Consider the following 26,149-nt stretch of genomic DNA (forward strand, 5'->3'; position numbering starts at 1 on the left):
GCCTTGGCTCCATGGCTCAGTTTTATCTCAGATATTCCTGTTTAGCTCCACAACATGCCCCAAAATCCTACATCCATGGATTTGTGAAGTATTTACTGACTGCACAGGAGTTAAAACTGCCTCCAGCCCTAAGCAAGTGCGTTTTGAGACAAAATCTGCAAGAGTGCCTGGAATTTGCATGTAAAATGGGGATAATTACCTCATGGTAATCAGCCAGAGCTGTTGAGGGAGCTGGGAACCTCTCCTACCTGGAGTCCCATCCTTCCCTGGAGTGCACATGCAGGCCTGGGCTGCAGGGCCAGGTTTGCTGCATTCCCTGCTCCACAAAGAGGTGGAATTATCTGTCCAGGTGTCTGGGCACCATTGTCTGGGAGGAGCAGCCTCCAGGGCGAGCTGCATTTCCTATTCCAGCTCAGCAATCCCGGGAAGGAGAGCTGGGAATAGCACTGCAAGGAGGAGAGGGTGAGCAGGTGGTGTTGTGAGGAGCTTGCTAAAAGAGATCCCCCAGCGTCCATGAAATTATTCCAGGCTCAGAAGGAGGGAGCAGAGTGGACAAAGTCCAGGGTCATTACACTAATTGACACTTTACCTCCGGGAAGCCCCTGGAGATGCAATCAGGGCTGGATTGGAGAGCAGGGTCCCAGGCACAGGTGTGGGCTGTGCTTCCTTGATTTACTGTAATTGTGCCTTGGCAATCTGCTCCATCCTCCCCCCACAGCTCCTGGAACCTGCTCTGCAGCTTAACCCCAGCGTGGCCTCCCAGCACAGCCAGCGTGCAGGGAGGAGGGCTGGTCTCACCCAGAGCCAAACTCTGCTTTAATCCCCTGCTCCTGGGGCTTCCACCTGCAGGGACGGCTCCCTGCCATCATCAAATGCACCCTCAAACAGATCAGCACCCAAATAAATGCAGGGGCAATTCCAGCAGGGTTTCAGGATGTTTGTTTTACACCCCATGATTCACACTGTCTGTCCTGGGAGTGATGGTGAAACTGAGAGGACTGGGACAAAATGGGAATGATATTTTATAAAAACTCCCATAATGGGAGTCACAAAAACCTGACAAAGGGCTCTAGGCCAGGCTGGACAGGGCTTGGAGCAGCCAAAGGTGATGAGCTTCACACAGCTTAAAAGGCCCCTTCCAATCCAAGCCATTCCATGGTTCTAGGAACAGCAGCTCTCACATTGATATGAAGTTATGGGAAGAGCATAAAACGTGGCTAATGATACTTTACTTCCTTCTCCCCTGGAATTATTTTAATTAAAACCATTATTTTTAATTCTGAAATACACCCAGATTCTGATAATTTGATTTTATCTGTTATCAGCGCTTTGAGGCTTCGCAGCACCGTGGTATCCAAGTCTTGATCTTGTCTGATTACTCAGTCTTCCTCAGTTCCTCTCTTCTATTATCAAGTTTATTTGCAATTTAAGGTCTGCACAATGCAGGAGGCAGAGACAGGTTTGGGGCTCTGCTGCTGGAATTACTGGAGAGACTCAGAGGAGCCAAAGGAAAACAAATGAGGAACCAAAGGCTGAAGGTGGCCCTTACCCTGAGTCACCTCTGGTCCAGCAGCATTTTGGGCCCAGTGGCCACAGGAAACCTTGGAATTCCAGAATCATCCAGGCTGGAAGAGGCCTCCAGGGTGGGAGAGCCCAAGCTGGGATGATCAGCACACTCCTTGCAGCAAGGAGATGTGGTGGTGCTGATCCTCCACCTGCTCACCTCTTTTCATGGAAGTTTTCCCTCCCCAGCTCCCAGAATCCTGGATTTCAGTGCCAGGAACCCCCAGCACTGACATGGCAAAGGGGATAAAGGTGGAGTGAGGAGTGAGGCCTTCATCTGGGGGGGACAGGTGACAGGAAATAACAGCTATCCACTGATCCTGCTGCTGGCTGCTCCTGTGCTCTTCCTGAACTTGCATTTTCAGTGCTATTCCTGAATCACAGTTTATGTTCTGTGTTCTTCAGGGCACTTTCTTGTGGCTGCAGCACTGCCTGGACCTGTCTGTGGAGATGATGATGATGAAGCTGATGGTGTCCATGTCAAACTGCATTTTGCATTTTTCCCAGCTGTTTCATGCAGCTTTTTTTCTCCCAATACTCCTTTTCATGCAGCATGACTCCACCCAGAGCTCCTGAGGGCTGAGGGCTGATGCAGCACGAGCTCCAGGCTGGTCCCAGACCTGGGAAAGGGCAGCCAGGGCCCCAGAGGTGTTTGTGCCCATTCCCAGTCTCCAGGCTGCTGATTCTCCTCCACAGGTGGCTTTTGTTTCCCCCTCCTCCCTCCAGCTGGCTCTGCACCAGTCCCACCTGGCTCCCCTGCCTCTCCCCACCTTGCTGCAGCCATTCCCAGCGTGGTTGGTGCTCCATGGTTGTTATTGCCACCTCTGAGGCTCCTCAGCCATAATTTCCCCATTTCAGGGTCTAATTCACCCCTGCAATGCAGCTGGTGCCATCTCCCCCTTTTCCAGGATGAGGAGCCAGCATCTCCCCCAGGCACAACCCTTGCTCTTTGTTATTATTCACATTTCCCCCCCTGTTTTGCACCTTCTCTCTCTTCCCCACAGCCAGCTTTGTGCCCTGAGCACTAAGGTGAGACTGGCAACTTTTCTGTCAGATCCTTTCCCCTTTAGCTTCCCTTCAGGAGCTCCTTCCCTTTTTTTTCTGGCTCCATAACCACTGCAATTACCTCTCTGATGATTTCCTGAATTTTCCATCTGCTCGAAATAGGCACTTGTGAGCTCTCTTCTTAATTAATGTGTTCTAAAATCATTATGTTCATCAACCAAGCCTTATCACTTCCATTTTCTTCCATAATAGTAAAATCCATTGCCCTAAGTAAAACACAGGAATTTTGATGTTCATAATTCAATAAACTCATGGCTCAGAGCAGAAGCTGCTACAAACCTGCAGTAACAACAAGGTGTGAGCAGGCTATACTTACCCTGTCCTCACTTGTTACTAAGCTTTGCACCTCTGGCTCAAACTGGCAGCGTTTCAGAGATTTCTGTTATAAATTCCTTGGCTTCAAAACACTTTCTGTACTTCAGGCTGCATTAGGTATTTTACTAACTGTATTTTCAGCTGTGCCAGCTTTGCTTTTTAGATAGATATATATATATAAAAATACATATTTATATATATCTAAATTTATAAATATAAATATGAAATATTTATATAGATAATCATTATGCAGTATTTCAGTAAATGTCTGTATAAACAATAATCTGACTCAGATAATAAAACTGACAACTGCTTGTGAAGATGGTACCAACAGATAATTCTGCTGAATTTGTCACATTGCAGAAACAAGTTCCCTCTGTGGTACTTAGCACACACACCACAGCCCAAAGATAACAGAATCTGGCCAAGGAAAAAACCTATCAGATCTTTTAGTTCTGCATTTGGATAAATTTGGTAACAAGGGCAGTTATTGCATGCAGGGAGGAAACAAAGCCCTGCTCAGAGTCAGGGAAATGCTTCTGCTTTCTGTGCTGCCCCACACACATTCTTGGTTACAGTTTAAAGTTGAGAGCTATAAACAAAGAGAGATTTTCTGTCCCCAGCCTGCACTGACCTAGGTGACAAAAAGGCACAAAGGGCTCACCTCTCACCACCAGGGATGAGGTGACTCCTACACAAGGGTCCAAAGGGGCTCCAGGAGAGCTGGAGAGAGGCTTTGGACAAGGGCTGGAGGGACAGGATACAGGGAATGGCTCCCAGTGCCAGAGGGCAGGGCTGGATGGGAGATTGGGCATGAATTGCTCCCTGGCAGGGTGGGCAGGCCCTGGCACAGGTGCCCAGAGCAGCTGGGGCTGCCCCTGCATCCCTGGCAGTGCCCAAGGCCAGGCTGGACAGGGCTGGGAGCAGCCTGGGACAGTGGGAGGTGTCCCTGCCATGGCAGGGGTGGCACTGGATGAGCTTTGAGGTTCTTCCAAGCCAACCCACTGCAGGATTCCAGGATATTTCAAGGCAAAGGAGCAAACACAACTGTGTCCCTTGGCAGAGGATCAGCAGCAGCAGCAGCAGGAAGAGAAGCCCCAGCCATGCTGGGGGGGCTGTTCCCAGAGCAGCTGAGGGCAGGGGGGCAGCACCACAAGGGAACAATGGGCAGGGAGCTCAGCAGTGCCAGACCTGTCCCCACACCTGGCATTTCCTGAGCCATCCTTCAGTGCTTGAGGAGCTCCTTTTGCTGGCACTGTTTGCAGACAGGCTCCAGGAAATGCAGGGAGCAGCGTGAGGAAGAGGAAGGACTTGTCCTGCCTCACCAAGAACCCCAGGGAGCTGCACTTGTCACTGCTGCCTCTGGCTCTTGCAGCACTTGCATCTTCAGGGATCCCTTTAGCAGCCGCTTCAGCAAAGACTGAAAAGCTTTGTTTGATTTTTGGAAAAACAGGTTATTTCTATCCACTCATCTTCCTAACACAGAGTAACAATCATGGAATGGTTTGGGTGGGAAGAGACCTCAAAGCTCATCTAGTTCCACCCCCCATGAGATAACTCAAATTGTGGTGGGCTTGGCAGGGCCAGGTTAATGGTCCTAAGGGTCCAATCTTAAATATTCCCTGAATCTCTAAAGCTGCAGCCTTGAAGAACTGTCCCTGTGTGTCCTGGCCCTGCAGGTCAGGGTGCTGCTGCAGGTAACTGAGCTGCTGGTTCCTGGGATTCCCTGGCTCTGAGATCCCAAATACAGAAGCAGTGGATCCCTCTGGAGGTGCATGTGATGCCAGCCCCTCCTGAGCAGCAGGGACACCCACTGCTGGTGGCTTTGCATGCGACCCCCACTCCAAACTCATGTAAATCAAGAGAGATGACAGATTATTAAAACCATTCCAAGGGAGAAGAAAAGGCTGCACTAAATAAGGAATAAATGTAATGAAAAGTGAGCAAAAGCAGGCAGGGAGAACAGAGGCAGCACGTAGGGACAGACAGATGCAGGCTGGGAGCAGGATGCTGGATTCCCTTTGGAGAAACATTAGTGTGGGGACTCCCAGCAGGCTCCCTGCCAAGGGGGATAATTAAGCTAAATAAAAATACACACCAGGAACAGCTCCACAAATGAGGATAATTTAATTACCACATTCGATAGAGCAGACCCACTTCCCATGAGTTTTCCATTGTGACCAGAGAGGAGACAATAGCAGCAGAATGTGCTGGAGAAAGGAGGAGTGGTGTGCTGAAATCAGGGTTTCTATTAGGGGCTGCATAATAAACACCAGCCCAGCTCTCCATAATCGGGTCATAATCTTGCCATAAAATTCAATCAGAGCAACAGCTTGTGAATATCCAAAAAATCAATGCAGCCATATGAGCAATGATTGCAGTTGGAACCCTGGAATTTATTTCAATGCTCACTCTGGGGTGGTGGGAAGGGGCAGTGGAATCACAGGGAAGCAGGTGCTGCAAACACCTCTGGGAAGAGCTCCTCTGCCTCAAATCCAGAGGAAACACAAAAAGAAGGCCAAAATCACAGAGTCTTTAGGGCTGAGAGTTCTAGAGCTCATCCAGTGCAATCTCCTGGCAGGGCAGGATCACCTGGAGCAGGTGACAAAGGTGACAGACACAGCAGGCAAGCTACAGTTCAGTTACTGCTACCCATTCTTTTCATTTTTGGAAAAAGAGATTCTTTCTATACACTCATTTCCTAAAACAGAATCACAGAATCCTGGAATGGTTTGGGTTGGAAGGACCTTAAAGCCCATCCAGTGCCAGCCCTGCCATGGCAGGGACACCTCCCACTGTCCCAGGGTGCCCCAAACCCAGCCTGGCCTTGGGCACTGCCAGGGATGCAGGGGCAGCCCCAGCTGCTCTGGGCACCAGGAGCTCAGCACCCTCCCAGCCAGGAATTTCTCCCCAGTATCCCATCCATCCCTGCCCTCTGGGGAAGCCATTCCCTGGGTCCTGTCCCTCCATCCCTTGGGAATGACCCAGTTGTTAAATTTCCCTGGAATCCCAGCCTGGTTTGGTTTCACTGAGCTGTATTTCCAGCCTTGGGGCTGCAGCTGTGCTCTGTTCATTAGTGCTGGAATGCAGTGGGAACAGAGCCCCCAAAGAGCTTTACCCAGTGCTGATGCCCCTCTAAAGTGCTCTGTTAAGTGAGAGAGAATGGAAATATTTTCCCTCCCTCCTCTCTCCAGTGAAAACACTCCGTGGGCAGCACAGGCTCAGCTCCTCTGGAAGGAATGGGGTGAGGGTGTCCACTCAATTATTCAAACCAGCTGAGTAATGGCAGCCCTGTCAGCTCAGGAAACATCTCTGCCTCTCCAGGCTGCTGCACAAACCCAGCTCTGGGCAGGCAGTCCCAGCAGCTCCTGTTCCTTCTTGATTTAATTCCACACTGTCCCTGTCAGAGCCCCTGGCAGGGATGAGGCTGAGTGTCCCTGGATTTGCTGCAGGGAGGGAGGCAAGAAGGGAGGTGGGGACACCTTGGGAGCATTTTTGGAGGTGGCAGGGCTCTTTGTGGGCTCTGCTGACTGCATAAATCCTTGTGGGAATCTCCCAGGGCATGGTGTGTGCCAAAGATAAATATTACAATAGCAGGCTTAGAGGAGAATGGATTCAGACAGCCAGGAGAGCCCGAGGAAGGAGCAGGATTGGCACAAAGTCCTCCTGCTCAACACCCTCTGGAGAAGCTCCCTTGGCTGGGGTAGGACACTGGAAGGTGACCAGTGTGCCCTCCAGAGGTTCCAGCACCACACAGGTTATTTATTTATTTATTTGTTTGTTTGTTTATGTCTCCCCTGGCCCCAAAGCTCCCCAGCAGCTCTGTCTGAATGTGCTGCACCCAGCCCTGGCCTGGCCAAAAATTGGTGTTTTCCTCCTCCCCACACAACAGGCTGACAGGTCCATGTGCACACCCATCTCACCTGACCACCCAAAACCAAGGTTTCTGTTCCTTCTCCTGAGAAAACGCCAGCAGGAAAGCCATTGTTTCCCAGCAGGGCTTTCTGGGACAGCTTTTAAAGCAGATTTCAAGAACCAGCAAATAAATGTTGAACAGTGACACTGCTGAGTTTTCAGGACAGCCCATGAAGCGGCTCACCTCAAGGGGTACTTCTCCCCAGGGTCCCTGCCCAGGTGGAAGAGCAGGGGCAGGTAGGTGTGCTCCTCCTGGGTGTGTGTGGTCACTCCAGCCACGCTCTGGCCAGGACAGAAATCGATGCCCTGCAGGAAAAAGGAGAGAGGTCATCAAAGGTGATGCAGGGCAGGCAGCAGAACTTGAGCTGATGCCACTTTCTCCAGCAACAAACCTCAGGATTATTTTAAACCAAGAGTCCACTTCAATCTCCAAAACACATTCTGAGCTGGTGGGGTAAAATAAGGTGAGCAAGTGGTGTTGCACTAAGAGCTGAAGCAAGGCTGTGCATGCTTGTCTTATAAAAATATAATCCCAATAAAATATTCATTAAAATGAAATGGCAGAACAAAAGACAAAGAGGTGGAAGCATTTAATCATAAAAATTCTGCACGTGGAAAGGATTTTCTGGCTGGTTTTTCTGGCTTTGGAAAGCCCCAGGAAGATGGGATTGCTTGACCCTTCTGATCAAAACCAAAACCAAAACCAAAACCCCAGAGAGACATCCAGACACCCTGAGAGGCAGCAGGCACCTGAAAACTCCCCTGGCAGCACCTGAGGGATCAGATCTCTGAAAAATGAAGCAAATCCGGTTAATTTTATAAAAACTGGTGTGTTTTCAATTCGATTCATGGCAAGCTGGTTTTGAGGCATGACAGTGGGGATGAGAGTGCTGCAGAAGGGGAGACATTGCCCCATTCCTGTCTGTGGCCATCTGGGGGGGCACAAGGTGGGATTTTCCCTGCAGCAGCACTGGATTTGAAGGGCTCAGCTCCTGGCAATGTCCTGGGGAAGCAGCTGGGAGCAGCAAGGGGTTAAATGCAGGCTGGGCACCAGAGCTGCCAGCTCCATCTGCCCCAGCCCTGCCAGCCCCCCTCCCTCCCTCCCTCCCTCCCTCCCTCCCTCCCCAGCCCTGATTTGCCAGCTGGGAGCTCCCTAATCCCTGGCCTGCAGCCTCCAGGGCCACCAGAGCCCATTTAAACCCCTGCAAGAGCCAAAAATGCAAAAAGCACTCATTTCCCTGGGCAGGCAATAAAGCAGGGCCCCCTAGCCCAGCCCAGCCCAGCCCAGCCAGGCCTGGCCCCAAATGGACTTGTTAAAGCTGGGTTTTACAATTCCAGCCCCCATGCTGCTCCTCACAATCCCAAAGTGCCCCAAGACATGGACAGAGACATGGAGAGCAGTAAATGGGAGTGCTTCAAGGCAAGGGGGAAAGCAGCTGTAGCATTTGCTTATAAAACAAACTGAAAAGGCTCTCTACAGATGTTGGTAGGATTTGATTGGCAAACAATTTTCTAAAAATATCCCGTGTTTTTAATGGACAGCTGGTCAGTGGAGCAGTTAATATTCTGCTTTTCAATAAAGCAAGAAGTTTAGAAGCCCATGAAATCCCATTTATCTGCACAGGGCTATAGATTCCTGAATCACTGACTGGAAAAATAAGGGAGTTGCTTGATAGGTTGGAGTGGCCCTACCAATAATGGACTTTAAATGGATACAAAACTGATTGACCTTCCCAGCCTGTGATGCCACAGGCCTCTGAAACACGCAGGCAAAAGAGATTTTTGTGGGTTTTTTTTCCCCACAAAAGGACCAGTTAATGAAAAGGTATCAAAGCCTCCATAACATCCAAATTATAATTTGGATGCAAATCAAACAAGCAATTTAATTAAGAGCCTGCTAATTGGTACAATGCTCCTCGCTGCAAATGCTTCAGTGTGAAAGATTTTCGTCTCTGGGGTGTTTGTTTAGACATTGCTCTGTTTCTATTTTATCTTGTGTTTCCCAGGAAATCCTTGCAGCCCAGACTCCAAAACACAATCCCAAAGATTCCCAGGAAAGAAAATGCTGGGACAATTTACCTGATGCCACCAGCCCAAAGCCACCTGTCATTCTAATTTAAGCATTCAGTGCCCTCTTGAAAAGCAGTCTAGTGGAGAAAAGTCAAATAAATAAATAGGTAAGTAAATAAAACCCCAAGAATACCATTTTAGGACATTTCTAAGGCATTCCAAGTTTATCCCTGCAAATAAAATGGAATATTGCTACTTTTATGTACTCTGTGAGTCAATATTCAACTGCAGAGAGAGCTTCAAAGATTTTCTATCTACTCATCAACAAATTAGTAAAAAAAAAAGCTATAAATATACAAAATTCAATGTTATTTATTTTGTATAGGTAGGTTTGGTGATGTTTGGAGCTGGAGAAGAGCCAAGAGCTGCCTAAGCCTGTCCTAGCCAGCAGGATAACACCAATTCCTGTCTCCTGTTACCCCTAAAACTGTTCATTGTCACACTGCTCATAGCAATATGTGCAGGGATCAATAATTTGGGCACATTCTGTTTTTTGTCCCTGCTCCCTATCCAAGGTAAGGCTGGAGTCCCCATCCCTGCAGGTGCTCAGGGAAGGCCTGGATGTGGCTCAGGGCTCACACCTGGGGACTGGTCCCTCCATGACCCTGGGGGCTTTTCCAGCCTCCAGGGCTCACTGATCAAACAGAGCACAAAGGTCACAAATTCCCTGGGTTTCAGCAAACTCTTGGGGTTTTCTCCTCCTGAAAAAACCAAACCAGTGGCTCCTTTCTGGAGCATCTCCTGCCTTCTGAGGGAGCCCAAACACAGCATCAAAGCTCCTGCCCAGCTCTTACAGTGTTTGCCACCACCACAGAAACCTGTTGGCTGCAGGACAGATCCCAACAATCCTTTCCTTCAATGATTCTGATTAAAACATGACATTCCCTGCCCACCAGGTGAGCCTTCCAGCCATCACCACCCCTGGCCTTCTCAGCAATCTCAGAGCCCGGGTTGTTTTTCCATCCCTGGGATACAGCAGCCTTTGGTTGCACAGCTTTAATTTCCAGAGCAAATGGCCCACAGATGCTGTGTCAATATAGACATGAGACAAACACAGCCAGTTGCCAGTTTGGGCTCCCTGCCAAGAGATGGAATCACCACTTGTGTTAACGGGAGCCCTCTGGCAATTGCTCAGCCTGGCTGCAGCCCAGCCCAGCCCAGCTCTGCCTCCTGCTCTGCTCTCCTCACCCCCCAGCACCAGCAGGGCACCAAAAGCAGGTGAACACTGCAAGCAGAAAAGCACAGCTGGCAATTAAAGCCTGGAATTTTTGTTTCTTGCTGTAAACGGCGCCCTTGGCCTCCTGGCCATGCCTGGAGAAATCCCCCTTGGGATCAGCTGCAAGTGGGGGTGCCAGGCTTCAACCCTGTGCACCCAGAATTGCTGCTGATGGGTTTAGAGGCTGGAAGAGCCCCTGGGATGGGCAACCCCAGAGATGATGGGCACCCCTTGGGGATAAGTGGCCCCCAGAGATGATGGGCAGCCCTTTGGGGATGACAGGCAGCCCCCAGGAATGATGGGCACTCCCAGGGATGATGGACAGCCCTTGGGGATGATGGACAGCCCTTGGGGATGATGGACAGCCCTTGGGGATGACAGGCAACCCCTGGGATGATGGGCAGCACTCAGGGATGATGGGCAGCCCCTGGGGATGACAGGCAGCCCCTGGGATGATGGACAGCCCTTGGGGATGATGGACAGCCCTTGGGGATGATGGGCACTCCCAGGGATGATGGGCACTCCCAGGGGATGACGGGCAGCCCTTGGGGATGATGGGCAGCACTCAGGGATGATGGGCAGCCCCAGGGATGATGGGCAGCACTCAGGGATGATGGGCAGCCCCTGGGATGACAGGCAGCCCCTGGGATGATGGGCACTCCCAGGGATGATGGGCAGCCCCTGGGATGATGGGCAGCACTCAGGGATGATGGGCAGCCCCTGGGGATGACAGGCAGCCCCTGGGATGATGGGCACTCCCAGGGATGATGGGCACTCCCAGGGATGATGGGCAGCCCCTGGGATGATGGGCAGCACTCAGGGATGATGGGCACTCCCAGGGGATGACGGGCAGCCCCGGGATGGGCAGCGCAGCGAGCTCCGATCGATGCCTGGTTCTTATGCTCAGAGGACCAAAATCAAATGTCATTATTTGTGAGGTTCTACTTGACTTCACATCCCCGGTGCAGAAAAGGCTTTATCGATCCCTTCACGTGCAGGAGAAGGGCAATGGCAGAGCCTGACTGGAATAACCCCTCTGGCATTTCGCATTAAAACAACAGCGGCAGCTTTAGAGCCACAGCTCGAGGAATCCCAGGGCAGGCTCCCAACAAGCTGACAGCACAAAGGTTGATGTTATCAGCCCCTCTCCCACAACCAAAGGGCGTTTCCCGCCTCTTTTCCTTCGTTATTTTCCCCCCCTTCTTGCCTCAGTGCTCTTGGGAGGTACAAGGGCTGTTCTGTGCTGGATGCTTTTGGTGGGAGGCAGAGAAAAGGAAATTTCCTTTCTGCTACCTCCATTCCTGCCTCCTCTATCCAGCAGCACTACATTAGGAAATTCCTGAGGACTTGCTGTCTATTCTGGTAAATTTATAGAAAATACCCATTTTTTACCCTTTCAGACCCCTACTTCCAAAACCCCCAGCATTTGACAGGTGGCTGCCAGTAGAAGTCCTGTGTGTTTTCACTGTCCAAGAGGGATCTCCCCAGGTTTATCCTCAGTTCTCCCTTTGCTCCTGCACACATGGCTATTTTCATCACTGCTGATTTTTGCTACAAGGGAAAAAAGGTGAACAACAATGGAAAAGCTTTGATATCCAGCAGTCCTGGAGCAGCAGGGACTCAGCCCACGTGCAGGAGGCAGATTTTTCTGCCTCTATCAAACTGTTTAAAAATACAAACACATTTTTCAAGTCAGGCTTCCTTTCATCTCCCTCTGTCCCATTTATCACCTCTTGAATGTCAGAGATGTCAAATTATGTAAACATGAGCCACCTATATAGATGGAAGGCAGGTAAACAGCTCCAAATAAGCATCCTGTGCAATCCTCAGGGAAAATGTCCCACAAAATGCTTACTCCCACTTGATTCTGTGAGTGAGCCTTCCCTTCATGCCTTCAAGAGACCACCCCCTCAAGAATCAAGAAATCCAGTTAATCCAGCAGAAAAGGCAGCATCAAGGTATCCTCCAGCACTGAGACAGACTACAAGACTTCCTGACAGGAGTCAGACTAGAAAAAAAAAATTGCTTGGGGGTTAAAAAATAAACAAACAAAAGCTGGGAAGAACAGAACAGCACAATTCATCTGTGCGTCAGATGACAAGCCCTAATCCCAGGCCATAAGGCAGAGGATGCAGACCAGTAAGGGCAGGCTGCTGTCATGGGACTGGGGGATGACAGCAAACCTGTGTGCTGCCTGCACGGGATGTTTCCAGAGCAAATATTCCGAGTGCCAGATGGAGAGAGGAGCCTTCAGAGCCCTGCTCTGCTCTGCTGTGCCTGCTGCAGGCTGTGTGTCCCTGGTAGGTTTTCATTTGTGTGTACATCCTTTATTACTGAACCAACTCACACCCCATCAAACACAGCTTTCCACATCCTCCCTCGCCATCCTGCTCATCCCAAACAGGCACCAGCTCCCCATTTTCCAGTAGCAGCATGAAAATGGGGTTGTGGCTGCTTTAATGAGATAATCCCATCTAAAAGTCAAACAAAAAATGGGAATTAAACCCGGGGCAAGTTTACTGTATCAGTGATTTTCCACACAGTCAATTACCAAGGGACTTCTGAAAGTGCAAGGAGGGCTGGCTAAAGTCTGTCAAAACCATGAAATATTCCCCTACTCATAAAACAAACCTCTCCAAAATGGGCAGGCAGCTGTTTTGCCACATCTGGCCAACTTCAGCTCTCTTTCCAATGGATGACAGGAAAACCACATATTCCAGGTCTGAGTGGGGACCTTCCCACTGAGAGTTTCGTATCTGGAAGTCTCACTGGATTCACAATGAGGAAAGACCTCTAAAGATCATACAATTAACAAATCCTCATTAGCTGGAGCTCTACTGGGATGGCAAGTCAACCTTATTGAACAAACAGCCAACAGTCAGAATTCCAAATGCCACAGATGTGCATGGATTTATAGTTGTTTTTCAAATGGAATTAGCAAACAAAGTGGCCTCTTTGATTCCAGAGTCCAATATCAACACAGCTGGGAAGCCCAGTGACTGAAAGAGGGAACTGTGTTGTAAGGTGAGCTTAGAAACTCCTCCAGCAGGGCTGGGAGCTGTGGAGCTGCTCTGCATTCTGATTTATTTCTATTTTTAAACTTGCGAGGTTTGTAATTAATGGCTCGAAGACATGAGGAGAATTGGAACAAATCTCAGCCTCAGCTTCCTCTGCGTGTTGTTAATGGCTGCTCTGGCCACTAATGTGCTCCAATTTTCCCCACATCAAGCTCATGTGATCCAAGCTGCAGGAAAGAGAGTGGATTTGTAATCATCTCTCTGATGTACAGGATAATTGCTGACTTTTATCAGACAGCAGTTAAACAAAGACTTGGAAAGAAATAAATATTCCTTAATTGCAGCACTGCCACTGCTCACAGTGGGAGAGCCTCTGGAAGGAGTAGCTGGTCCCCATTATCACTGTTCCACACTCAGACGTGGAGGAATGAGTTGAGTTCCATGCAGGGGTTTATTTATTTCCCAACTGGAATGAGGGTTTGTGCTTTTATCACCACGGAGAGCGAGGATTGCTGTGGGAATCTGCCACCCCTGCACCCAAACACACAGACAGAGGAGCTCCCAGTTCCTCCCAACCAGGGAAAACCCTCCACGGGTGATAAACAGGTTTTACTCACACACAAGACAAATAAATGATCTCATTTTATCTGTGTGGAATTAGCACCGAGACAGAGCATAAAAAACATTTCTAGAGCCAACTTTCCTTTCCTGCCTGCTCCCTGTAAAACAAGCTTTAAATCCTGAAGCGCTGCAGTCTGAAAAAAGACAAACACACACATTTACAGCCCTGAATGGAAATGACTCCCTTGGAGCTGACACTTCCTTCTACCCCCAGGACATCCCAGTGAAAGAATCCCTGCACTTTTATATCCACAAATGTCACCAGCACTTAGTTCTGCACCTGTGATGCCTTGAGGACCTTCCATAAGTTAAAAAAAAAAAAAAGAAGCATAAAAAAAAAATTAAATCATGCAAACAATCCCTCCCCAAGCCCAGGCTGCTGTCAGGAGTGCTGAGAGCTGGGCCTTAGTGCTCTGGGTTCCTGTCTGAAGGGATCTGCAGCAAGGCACACGTGTGAAGCTGCCACTCAGCAAATGCCCCAGAGTTTAGAGCCAAGAAAGACACAAAAAGAAAAGGAAATAATAGTGCTTAACATCTAACTGTGAGGAGATCAGCCAGGAAATAAATAAAATAAATCAAATGGTGTACATAGTGTGATGTGAGCTCACATAAGTGCTGATAACAGATTAAACACGTTTATTTCACTGCTTTCAACCCCTGCTGTATTTTCCACTGTGCCTTTCCCACAGCTTTCCTTTTCAACCATCACAAACCCAACAAACTCATCCCAGTTCCATTTCAATAATACAAAATAGGTGTTTTGTGCCAGGAATTGTGAGGCTTGTGGTCAGTGTGGCACGAGGCTCCAGACTTTCCCAGAATCACAGAATATCCTGAGTTGGAAGGGACCCACAAGGACCAGGGAGTCCAACCACAGGTGAACATCTGAAAGCTCAGGATTCAGAGGGAAGCTTTAATATTGAGGGGGATTAAGGGCTGATTAAAGGGAGCATCCCTCAGAACAACTTGGAATTTGCTCGTTTTCCTCTCTTTGTACCTGATTTCAGGAGGGGGAGGTCCAGTCCCCTCAGGATTTTTTAGGATCACAGAATTCTTTAGGTTGGAATATCCTCTAAGATCATCAAGTCCAGCTGTTCCCCCAGCACTGCCAAGGCCACCACATGTCCCCAAGTGCCACATCCTGTTAAACAGGAGGGCTGGGACTCCACCACCTCCCTGGGCAGCTGTGCCAGGGCTGGGCAGCCCTTTTGAGGCAGAAATATTCCTGATAGCCAACAGAAACCTGCACAGCAGCTCTGGCAGCTCTGAGGAGACTGAAGCATGGTGGCATCCCCCAGTTTAAAGGGTGTCTGTGCCCAGGATCCCAGGTCCCTGTGCCATTACCTTGCTGTGCTCCTCCCAGGAGTTGCTCCAGGTCCAGTAGTGAGCTTTGTACAGCCCAGCTCTCACTGCCATCAGCTCATTGCCACGATAATAGAAAATGGGCCTGGAAGGAGAGCAGAGCTGCATGAGAAACACCAAGAGGCAGGGCCCAGCCCCCTGATAAGGGCCACAAACCCCTTAATGGCATCCCACTTCCCATATGGATATCAGGCAGGAACAGGCTGCCTCCTAATAGTCTCCTCTGCAAGGTTTTCAATTAACATTTCTTAAAGTGTTCATCAAGTTGAGGGCTCACAGGGTGCAAGAATGAAACATTATCCAGCTTGGCTGCCAGTGATTGTTAATCCTTGAACTCCCAGCCCCTGGGATTTCCTCTGGAGCGTGGCGGTTCCAGTGTCAGCCAGCTCTCAAGTGCCTGCCTGCCAGGAAAAAGGGACTCAGGGGCTCTGGGATGCTCAGGCTGCTCTGCCCAGCTCTGCCATGGAGCTGGCAGTGCCACACGGGCAGGGTGGAGCTGGCAGTGCCACACGGGCAGGGTGGCCAGGAGGACACCAGATGCCGGCGTGTTCTGGATGACATCTCTGAGAAATTCCACATGGAAAAACCTGGCAGCCAGACATGCTGTGGTTTTAATTCCTCTCCATTTTTCCCCCCCAAACCTCACTTTGCAGCATGTAAACATGCTGCTAAAGCTGCACTTGCTCCCAGAGGTTTCCCTAATTAATAATTCATCCAGGAAATGCATCTCACTCGCTGCATCTGTGCTGCTCCCTGGGCATCCCAGCAACATTCCTGCTGGTTTTCCCAACAAAACACTCCTGGTTTTTTTGAGGGGACAGCACAAAATTTTACTGGAAGGGACTATCTTCAGGAGAGGGGGTTGATTTTTTGGTGCAGTTCCTCTGTCCAGCTCTTTTGGGCTGCTGACAGGACACGAGGGTGAAGCTGTTTGTCATTGTCAGGGGGAACCTTTGTCTTTCCTTCTCAGATGAGGCCACTCCAAAAATGACTCACTCTGGTGATGCCACCTGAAAAAACCTGTCCCTAAATGCAAGGTGAAATTTAAATATCCCTGTGTGAATGACAGGAGTGGCCTCAGAGCTCTTTTAGCCTCACAGTAACAAGGAGCCTCCCTCCTTTGTCACCAAGAGGAACAAAGGGAAAACAACTTTGTCCCCAGGAAGAAGGGGAAGCTGCTCCCAGAAAATCCCATTCCTGCATCCTTAATGCACCTGGAAGTGAAATAAAGGCAGCAAGACAAAGCTGCCAATGTGCAGCACCTGATCTAAACCAGTGCCATCATCAAAACCTCCCAGAAATATTCCACACAGCACTCCAGCCTCCTTTTCCTTGCCATCAACAGCCAACACTTGATCAGGTATTATGTGCCCTCCTGACTGAAGGTTTTAGGATTTTCCTGGTAAAAAAATACATTTTCTATTCTGAAGGAGGATTCCAGCTTGTACTCAGTATTCTGATATAAATTATTTCTTTTCCCCATTCACTTTTTCCTTTTTAAGCTTAAAAGAACACAAAAACTGCATTTCCTGGAAAGTTTTTGGGGGGCTGTGAAGACTTTGTCCCAGTCATGTCTAGGGAAAAAAAAAAAAAAAGGAAATAAAAAGAAGGAATAGAAAAGCCACAATGTGCTTTGAGTGACTGTTATTATAACACAAGCAAGGGGTTGGTGACTGCACTGAAATTCCCTTTTAAAACAACAAAGAAATTTTCCAAACTTCCAGAAGATGGGCCAGGCTTTTCCTGTAATACTCAGGTGTGCTCCTTGCTTAAGAGGCACAAAAGGAATTTCACAGCACAAAGGCTCTCATCCAAGAAGGAAAAGAGCTCCAAAAATGTTTTCCATGCCTAAGTTTCCTTGCTATCTCCCAAAGAAAATTACTGCAGTCAGATTTCCCAGGCTGCCAAATTCCTCACCAAAATCCCAACTCCAAGACCTCTCCTGACCTCTGACACTTCCAATAAAATATTTGTTGGCAGGATTTGCTGTCAGATCTTGGTGCCTGTGCCCAAGAACTGATAGCACATAGAGATTCCAGGTCTCTCACCCAAAGCTATCCCTGCAGAAGCATTCCCAGGGCCTTGGGAAGAGGATTTTCCTGGTGTTTCCAGGCCCTCTGCAGCAGCACAGCCTTCCCCTCCCAGCTCTGCAGCAGGACAAGGACCCAGCACACTCTGGGCAGCTTTTGCAGTGATAAATAATGGATTGTCCCCCAGCCAGGCTCCAGTTCTCAGGCTTTTATCTCCCCTCCTGCCATATGTTGTTCCAGGGATCCCTGCTAACCCTGTGACATTTTCATCTGTCCCCAGACTCCAGTGTATGGCAACATGCCACATGTCAGGAATTCCCACCTCAGCCTGTTCCAGCGGAGCAGCAGCTCGGGGGAAGCTCTGCTGCTGCCTGCACTCAGCTCCCATTAAATACTTGTGAGCTGGAGATACAAACCCAGCCCCAAACCTGGCATCCCTTCAGGCAGGAGCAGGGCTGGCAGCTCGGGGATAATCACTGACCTGTCAATTAGCTTGCCCTGCAGGATGACAGGTAAAAGGTCGATGCCATCAATCTGTCTGTCACTGGGAGGCTGCAGACCCGCCAGGGAGAGGCTGGTGCTGAACAGATCCATCACACTGCCCAGCTGATGGCTGACCTGCAACCAGAAACCAACAGAAACGTGTTTGCAAAGAGCCCTTCAGGAAAATCTGTGTGGAAACAGGTTCCCTCCAAAGCACCCTGCAAACCTCTCCCTTTACACTGCTGCAGCCACCAGTAAACTCCTCTGAAAACAATAAAGCAAAGGAAACAACCCCTATTTCTCCACTTCCAGGGAGAATTTTCATTTTTTATTCTTTTCTTTTTCCATTTTCCTCTCCTCACTCCTGTGTATCCCTTTTCCAGGAGCGTGCTGTCACAGGGCTCAACTTAATTTAGCAAATTCCAGCTCATTTGTGGATTGAAAAATCAGCACTTACACCAAGGGAAAAAAAAGTCCTTGATTTGTTCCCTTCTCCAGGTCAACTCTGGTGTCCAGAATACCCTGAGAGAGTTCCCAGAAAGCACAGGGATAGATGGATAATAACAAAAAGAGCCTGATGACTTCATCTGCAAACCATTTCCAACAATTCAAGAACTGTAAAGTTGTGGTATTTTTAGTCCATATTTTAATAAGGGAGAAAAACATCTGGGTTTGGCTTCAATGGAGATGTGCAAGGGTTTTTTTCCCCCTTTTTCCTTACTTGGAAGCCATACTCATCTCTATGCTCTTAATTATTTATATTTTAAAACCCTCCAAAGTCTGTTCTGCCTGATTCTTTGTGAGCCTTTGCTCCCTCCCTGATTGTGGGAGTTGTTGCAGGGTGTTTAATTAGTCAGTGACACACTCACTTAAAGCAGCTGCTGCCACATCAGGAGCACCAGGATGCACTAGCACAAGATGTGACAGGAAAAGAGCATTTTCAGCCACAGCACTTGTTGGGAAACAAGAAACCATTGGATACAACCCCACAGCTGTGAGCACCAAAGCACTTTCTGACTAAAATCCAAGTCCAATCCCAACAGAACAATTTTGGGACTATCAAAGACCTTTTACCTCTGATTCTACTCACAGACCCCCAGCCCCTAAGCTGACACAAATTATTTAAATGCAACAAATGATGACACGATAAATGAACTTTTATGAGATGCTAGCTCAAAAATAAAGGGAAAAAAAGGGGATACTAAACCTTGTATTAAGAGGCTGGGCTGAACAAAGTGAACACAAAGGAAGAATTAAGAAATTAAAAAAAAAAAGAACTGGAGAAAGCAACATGCAGGGGCCTAATTACAAGTTTAACATTACAATATCACATTACTTGATTACAGTCATTTCAATTTTTAATGGCTTTCATTCATCAGGAGGTGTTGGCAGGAACACATCTTATTAAAGCTGCATGCAAGAATCCTGCCACAATTCCTTGGGAGGAAACAAAGTGCAAAGCTTGAAGCAAAAGAGGGAACCTGGCTTTGGAAATCCTTGGGAAAGCAGCTGGATCAGCTGACCATGACCAACAGGGCCCTCAGTTCAGGATTTATCCATGATTTATCCATGGCACAGCCTGGGAAAGCTCCTGCTCAGCCTGGCCTTGGGGACAGGCACAAAGGGAGACGTTTCCCAGACAAGCTGTGGCTGCCCCAGCTCTGCAAGTGCTCAAGGCCCGCTTGGATGGGGTTTGGAGAACATTTATTCTTTATTTTAGTGCAGCCTTTTCCTCTCCTTAGAATGATTTTAATCATCTAGTCCCACTTCCCAGCTCCAGCAGGGCCATCCCAGAGCACAGGGCACAGGAGGGTGTCCAGGCACTTCTGGGATGTCCCCTGAGGGAACTCCACAGCCCCTCTGGGCACAGAGAAAGCTCTGCCTCATGTCCAGGTGGAACTCCCTGGGGTCATGGAACTCCCTGGGGAAATGGCTGAGGTCCCTCTGAGCCCTGTCCCTGCACAAGGACATGGCCAGGGTCCCTCTGAGCCCTGTCCTGTCCCCTCCCTGCACAAGGACATGGCTGAGGTCCCTCTGAGCCCTGTCCCTGCACGAGGACATGGTCAGGGTCCCTCTGAGCCCTGTCCCTGCACAAGGACATGGTCAGGGTCCCTCTGAGCCCTGTCCTGTCCCCTCCCTGCACAAGGACATGGCTGAGGTCCCTCTGAGCCCTGTCCCTGCACAAGGACAAGGCTGAGGTCCCTCTGAGCCCTGTCCCTGCACAAGGACATGGCTGAGGTCCCTCTGAGCCCTGTCCCTGCACAAGGACACGGCTGAGGTCCCTCTGAGCCCTGTCCTGTCCCCTCCCTGCACAAGGACAAGGCTGAGGTCCCTCTGAGCCCTGTCCCTGCACGAGGACATGGTCAGGGTCCCTCTGAGCCCTGTCCCTGCACAAGGACATGGTCAGGGTCCCTCTGAGCCCTGTCCCTGCACGAGGACATGGTCAGGGTCCCTCTGAGCCCTGTCCTGTCCCCTCCCTGCACAAGGACATGGCTGAGGTCCCTCTGAGCCCTGTCTCTGCACGAGGACATGGTCAGGGTCCCTCTGAGCCCTGTCCCTGCACAAGGACATGGTCAGGGTCCCTCTGAGCCCTGTCCTGTCCCCTCCCTGCACAAGGACATGGCTGAGGTCCCTCTGAGCCCTGTCCCTGCACAAGGACAAGGCTGAGGTCCCTCTGAGCCCTGTCCCTGCACAAGGACATGGCCGAGGTCCCTCTGAGCCCTGTCCCTGCACAAGGACAAGGCTGAGGTCTCTCTGAGCCCTGTCCCTGCACGAGGACCTGGCTGAGGTCCCTCTGAGCCCTGTCCCTGCACAAGGACAAGGCTGAGGTCCCTCTGAGCCCTGTCCCCAGGGCTGAAGCTGGGCCCATGAGCAGCTCCCAGCCCTGGAGGTTCCTCCCTGGGCTCATTCTCACCTGCAGAGCTGCAGAAGGAGCAGCTCCAACCCCTCCTGCTCCCCCCACCCAGCCCCTGGCTGAGCCCTTTTGTAATCAGAGCTCTCACAATTTCTCCATCTAATCCAAAAATCACTTTTCCTGTTGTGGCTCCGTCCCAGCGCCTCAATCTTTTGATAAGAGGCAATTGCTGACCCCGGGCTCGTGCCTTTAATGTCACCTCATTTATCCAGAGCGTGGGGACACTCCTGGGGGGCCACCACGCTCCCCTTGTCCTGGCCCTTATTAACCAGCACCAGATGTAGATGACTCTCTTTAATCATCCAATTACGTTTCTGCTCTCAGACAACATTTTTGCCGTGAAGCAGAGAAAACTTCTTAAGGAAATTAAATGCCCATGCCATAGCCACTTGGATTTATCTGTACGCTGCAGCACCACATTGAAGAAGGAAAAAGGGGGAAAAAAAAAAAAAGGTTAATGTTTATATAAAACTTTGAAGTATTTTCAGAGAAAAAATAAAAAAATTACCATTTTTCTCCTGTCAACAGGGCTCTTTCATTCTAGTTGCCTTTCCCTTTTATTTATTTCATTTTTTTTTCAAGAAAAGAAAAAGAAAAATCCAGAGAGGGCAACAGCCCAGAGAAAATAAATAATATATAAACGGAGGGAGATCAGATATTGCTGTATCAGTGAGGAACAGCCGGTATTACGCACGTAAGGACGGATTTTTTTCCCCCTCCTTCCCCCCCTTCTTTTTAATAAACTCTCAGTATCCACACAACGTCTTTAAGAAAATGAAATCCTTTTGCTGTGGGCCACGGCGCTGGAAGAAATAGTCCCCAGTGCTGTTATCAGTGCTTTCAAGCTTTAACTCTGAATCAAAGGCGACAATTAATAAAGTCGCCCCCGCCAGGAATGGAAAGGAGGAAAGCTAAATATTTGAAACTGGGTGAACAAATGTCAGGGTGTTTTTAAATAAAATCCTTTTACAGTTATCACAGCGAGCAGACCTGATATCCCTGTCTAATTCAATTTCAATTTGCGCCCCATGGGAGATAGGGAAGAAAAGGTTGCAATGCTGTCTTTGGGTTGATATGTTCTTTTCTCCTTCAGGAAGCAGGCACGAGAGAGGAAGGGGAGGAGGGCGAGGGGAGAGAGGAGGAGGATTCAAATACCAATAGAATATGATTTTTTTTTTTCCAGCTGGATCCTTCCAGAAGGCAGATGTGATGTGGGGAATGTTGAAACGCTGATTTGTTGTGAATTCACCTGGAAAACGGAGCCGAGGAGGGAAGTGCAGCCAGGCTGTTTGTGTGGGAATAAATATTCCTGGTGGGGAGCAGAACTCACTGAGTGTTGATGCCAAGAGCAACACACTCCTGAGGCATCTTTCCCCTCCAAAAACCTGCACACCAGCCAACTGCACCAATTATCCCCAGCTCCACGGAGAGCCTGGCAGGTGTTCCCTCCCTGTCCCTCACTCCTTGTGTTTAGACCCTGGTGCTCCTGTATTTTTATTAAATGAATGTGCCCTTTAATAAAAACAACCCCCCCCCCAGCCTTATGGATCAATAAAATTATTAACAAACTGCCAGGTGGAATCCTGGAATGGTTTGGGTGGGAAGGGGCCCCAAAGCTCATCCAGTGCCACCCCTGCCATGGCAGGGACACCTCCCACTGTCCCAGGGTGCCCCAAACCCTGTCCAGCCTGGCCTTGGGCACTGCCAGGGATCCAGGGGCAGCCCCAGCTGCTCTGGGCACCTGTGCCAGGGCCTGCCCACCCACATAGAGAGGAATTCCTTCCCAATATCCCACCTAACCCTGCCCTCCGGCAGTGGGAGCCATTCCCCCCTGTCCTGGCACTATCTCCTCATATAAAAAGTCCCTTTCCCTCCATTCTAAAGGCACTGCAAGGCTGCAGTGAGGTCTCCCTGGAGCATTCCCATCAGCAGACAGAGCTTTCCACACAATAACTGGATTTCACTGGCTAGAGACACAAACTCTCCTTTCCTGGCTGCAGTTGTTCCACCTGCAACAGCTCCTGGCCTTTCCCTTGCTCCTCAAACCACTGCCCTGGGAGCAAACCCAGCACAGGAAGGACTTGACCCTTCAGCTTTCTGCTGAAGTTCAGAACTCCCAAACCTTTGCTTCCTTCAACTCTTATCAAGTAGGAGCAATGAGAGACTTTGAAGCAGCTTTCCCACATTTCACAGCTACCTGGAGTGCACAGGCCTGGGGCTGAGCAGTTAAATCTCCTCCAGAGGATGGTGAAGCTACAGCAAGGTACAGGAAAAAAAGCCAAAAATGCAGTGGTGGACACAAATCTCTCACCTGTGGTCAGGGCTGCTGAGGGAGCAGTGCTGGAGCCTCGAAGGCAAGAACACAAGCAGAAAACACGGGTGAGTTTCTATCACAGTTCCTGAGCAGCAGATAAGGAGGTGAGCACGTGCTTAAGGCTGACACTGGCATGGTGGAGGAGAGATTTTGGGTGCATCCCAAAATCTGGGAGCTCCAGGCACAGCTGAGCTGCCCAGCCCACCCTGCACACACACAGAGCTCTGCACAGCAATGCCTCTTCCCAGGAATTCAAGCAGCAGCTCCCAAAATCTACCTGGGAGAGGGGTCCCAGCCAGGCAGAAAAGAAGCAGGCACAAGGATTTCTCTCTCCTCCTGTTCTTAATTATCCTCAGAGTTACTACAATGGAAAGAATTTTTAAATTTGGGCATTTTCTTGTCCCCATTTATAATGCATGTTTACTTTTAGCACATTATTTAGTTTGGACCCAGCAAACAAAACACTCAGCTGCAGTTTCATGTTCTCCCTTGCTAGCCCAGGGCTGTTGTACTTGGCTTGCAAAGGCTTTATGGAAATGTTTAAATTTAAACAAAACGACTGTTTTCATTTCAAATTAGAAAAATAATAAACCATCCTTGGTAGGTTTGGTGAACTCTTGAAAAATAATGAAACCAAACCACCCTCCTGCCCTCAGCTGCAGATCTGAGCTGCCTCATGGTCCCTCCTAAATGTAAATGATAAATTATCATTAGCCTGCCTCAATTAAACCACCCCAATGGAATGCAACCTCCAGAAATGTTTTATTTATGACCAGTTTGCAGGCTGGAGCACGGTGCCCAGCTAATGAAGGATCACTTTCTGCAGGGCTCAGAGATGCTCACCAGGGGGAGGGGGCTGTGCTGTCCCTGGGATCCTGCAGCAGGACTGATTGCATCCTTCTGTAATGAGAGCTGGGACAAGGGGGGCTGGCAGTGCCACTGGGGGGTTATTCTGCAGTGATCATATCTGCATTTGTGTACAGGCAGCACAGAGCAATCATGTGGTGTCTGAACCTCCCTGAGTGGAACTTTCATCAAGCACCAAAGTGAGAGATGCGAGGGTCAAACCCTTGGGTACCTCAGGGCATGGGGATGTGAGGAGCAAATTCCTGCTCTTTATACTCCAGTTTGCTCAAACACACGAGAAATATCAAGGTCCAAAAGAGTAAAGAGGTTAAAAAGAGCAGGAAGACAAGAGCAGAGCCTCACAGCAAAACCGAGCACAAATTTTAATGCAAATTTGCATTAAAATGGCACAGTTGTCTGGGGCAGCAGCAGCTCCTTATTCACACAAATCCCCGGACTCGGGGCATGGTAAAAGTGTGAAGCAAAGCCCCCTGAGCCCAGCAAGGAGCTCTGCACTCCCTGCAGCCCCCCAGGCTGCTGAGAAGTGCCCCAGGCAGAGACTCACCCCTCCTGCAGGGATGTGGCCGGGCCACCAGGCGATGGCCGGCTCCCTCATGCCACCCTCGAAGGTGGTTTGTTTGCCACACAGGAAAGGCCCATTGCTTCCTCCTAGAGACAGAAAAAAAGCCTTAAACCCCACAAAACACCAGCATTTCAAAAGGACACTGTCACCCAGGCTGGTCTGAAATGAATTCTCATTTCTGCATGGATGCTTCTTCAAAGGACGTGGCCAGAGTTGGGTTTTTTGTCATTATTTCCTTGTTTGTTGTGTTGTGTTTGTGAGGGTTTTTTTTCAATATCCATTTGTGATGAAATTTTAGGAGTGTCTTTTCAGCACAGGGAGAAAGTGACAGTTAAACACATCTTGCTATGAACAACCAAATGAAAACCAAGCCCCAAACAAACAGGAACTACCTCACTGGTGCTCTCCTTTCCTCTAAGGGTGTTAACTCCTGACTACAACCAAAGGAAATCTGACACTTTCAGGCAGAAATAGCATTTTTTCATAATGATTTTAAATTTTATAGTACCAGAACAGTATTAGATGAAGGTGTAAGAGTGAGAAAAATAATTCTGCATTCCCTGAATGGTCACTCAGAGATGGCCAGAGCTTTGCAGGAATATCTGGAGTTTTAACCCAACCCTGGAGCTCAGCTGGCCAAGAACAATCAGGGAGGTCTCATAACTGATTCCAGGTCACACAAAGTCAAAGCCAGTGGCTGAGCTGAAATCAGAACTCAGGTTACTCCCTGCTCTGTGGTTCAATAACCACAAGCCAAGCCTGGCTCCAAAGAGAAGAGAGCAGGTTCTAAAATCAATTTGCAGTGATTTGTTTCAGAGGAACCATCACTTAAACAAAAGAAAATTTGTTAGCTAACAAAACTCGTTTCTCTTCTTGATATTTTTCATGAGAGCTAAAGAATGAGGGACTCTTGAAGTCTCTCTAATTGCTCAGAAGGCTGAAATATGCATTTGGCAGATGGAGAGTAAACACCCTGCTAAGTTACTGAGCCTGGTTCCCAATAAATTACAGAATATTCCCTCCATGACAGTGCAAATACACACAGGTAACAGCAACACTGGGGCAGGAAAAATTCCATTTGGCCAAGGACACCTCCTCCAACAGTGACCAGAAGCACTGAACATAAATTATTCCCAACATAAATACTCTGTCTTTTGAGGCTTCTCCTACCTCATAACACAGACTCCACACACAGGGCTTTTTTCTCCTCAAGAGAGAGAGATTTAAGCCTTGATTTGCCAAGGCCAGGTTTGTTCAGCTGAGCCTCACCTTGTTTGGGAGCTGAAATGAGAGCAGCCCCGTTATCAGAGGTGAAGAACACAAAGGTGTTCTCACTGATGCCCAGCTGCTGGAGGTGCTTCAGGATTTTCCCAACGCTGTCATCGATCTCCCTCACAGCATCCCCATACCTGAGGCAAAAGGAGATGCAAAACACTCAGAGCAGCAAAAAAAGGGTCAGCACAACGTGTTCAGATTTCATTTGTACCTGTGCTGCAGAAATCCTGTTCATGCATCAGGTTTTCTGCTGCCACTGCAAACCTTTGTGTCTCTGGCCTGCAGAGAGCAGCCCTTGGGTATTGAGGGTCAGGGTTTGCTCAGCTGTGAGCCACTCCTGGACAGAGGAATTCAGCCATAAAATTCACAAACAGAGGCAAACCCACCTTGCCACAGACTGGGAGGTAATAACATGGTTTTCCTTTTGGTTAGAAACTCTTTGAAGCAACACTCCCAGTGTCTACAGAGCTCTTTGCCTCCTCCAAACTGCCTTTTTAGGAGTGTTTTCTATTTGCTGGTCCCATTTATAGGCTTTTAAAAGAGGCACTGATCATACAAAA

At 49.1% G+C, this 26,149-nt stretch overlaps 1 protein-coding gene across 5 annotated transcripts in view; it reads right to left on the minus strand.

The window, feature by feature from the left end:
- The window catches only part of GALNS (galactosamine (N-acetyl)-6-sulfatase), a 49,913-nt gene that overhangs the window by 14,574 nt on the left and 9,190 nt on the right, over positions 1–26,149 (minus strand). For all 5 annotated transcript variants that reach the window (XR_010784345.1, XR_010784344.1, XR_010784343.1 and 2 more), the window contains 5 exons: positions 25,584–25,723; positions 24,297–24,400; positions 17,656–17,792; positions 15,127–15,229; positions 7,043–7,164 (listed from right to left, as the gene is read on the minus strand). Coding sequence is in view for 2 of the 5 variants with exons in the window: in XM_066557738.1 (XP_066413835.1) it covers positions 7,043–7,164; positions 15,127–15,229; positions 17,656–17,792; positions 24,297–24,400; positions 25,584–25,723 (606 nt within the window). In the remaining 3 variants the exon portion in view is untranslated. The remainder of the gene's footprint in view (positions 1–7,042; positions 7,165–15,126; positions 15,230–17,655; positions 17,793–24,296; positions 24,401–25,583; positions 25,724–26,149) is intronic.

This window comes from Molothrus aeneus, chromosome 11, assembly GCF_037042795.1.
Source record: "Molothrus aeneus isolate 106 chromosome 11, BPBGC_Maene_1.0, whole genome shotgun sequence".
NCBI classification, from domain to species: domain Eukaryota; kingdom Metazoa; phylum Chordata; class Aves; order Passeriformes; family Icteridae; genus Molothrus; species Molothrus aeneus.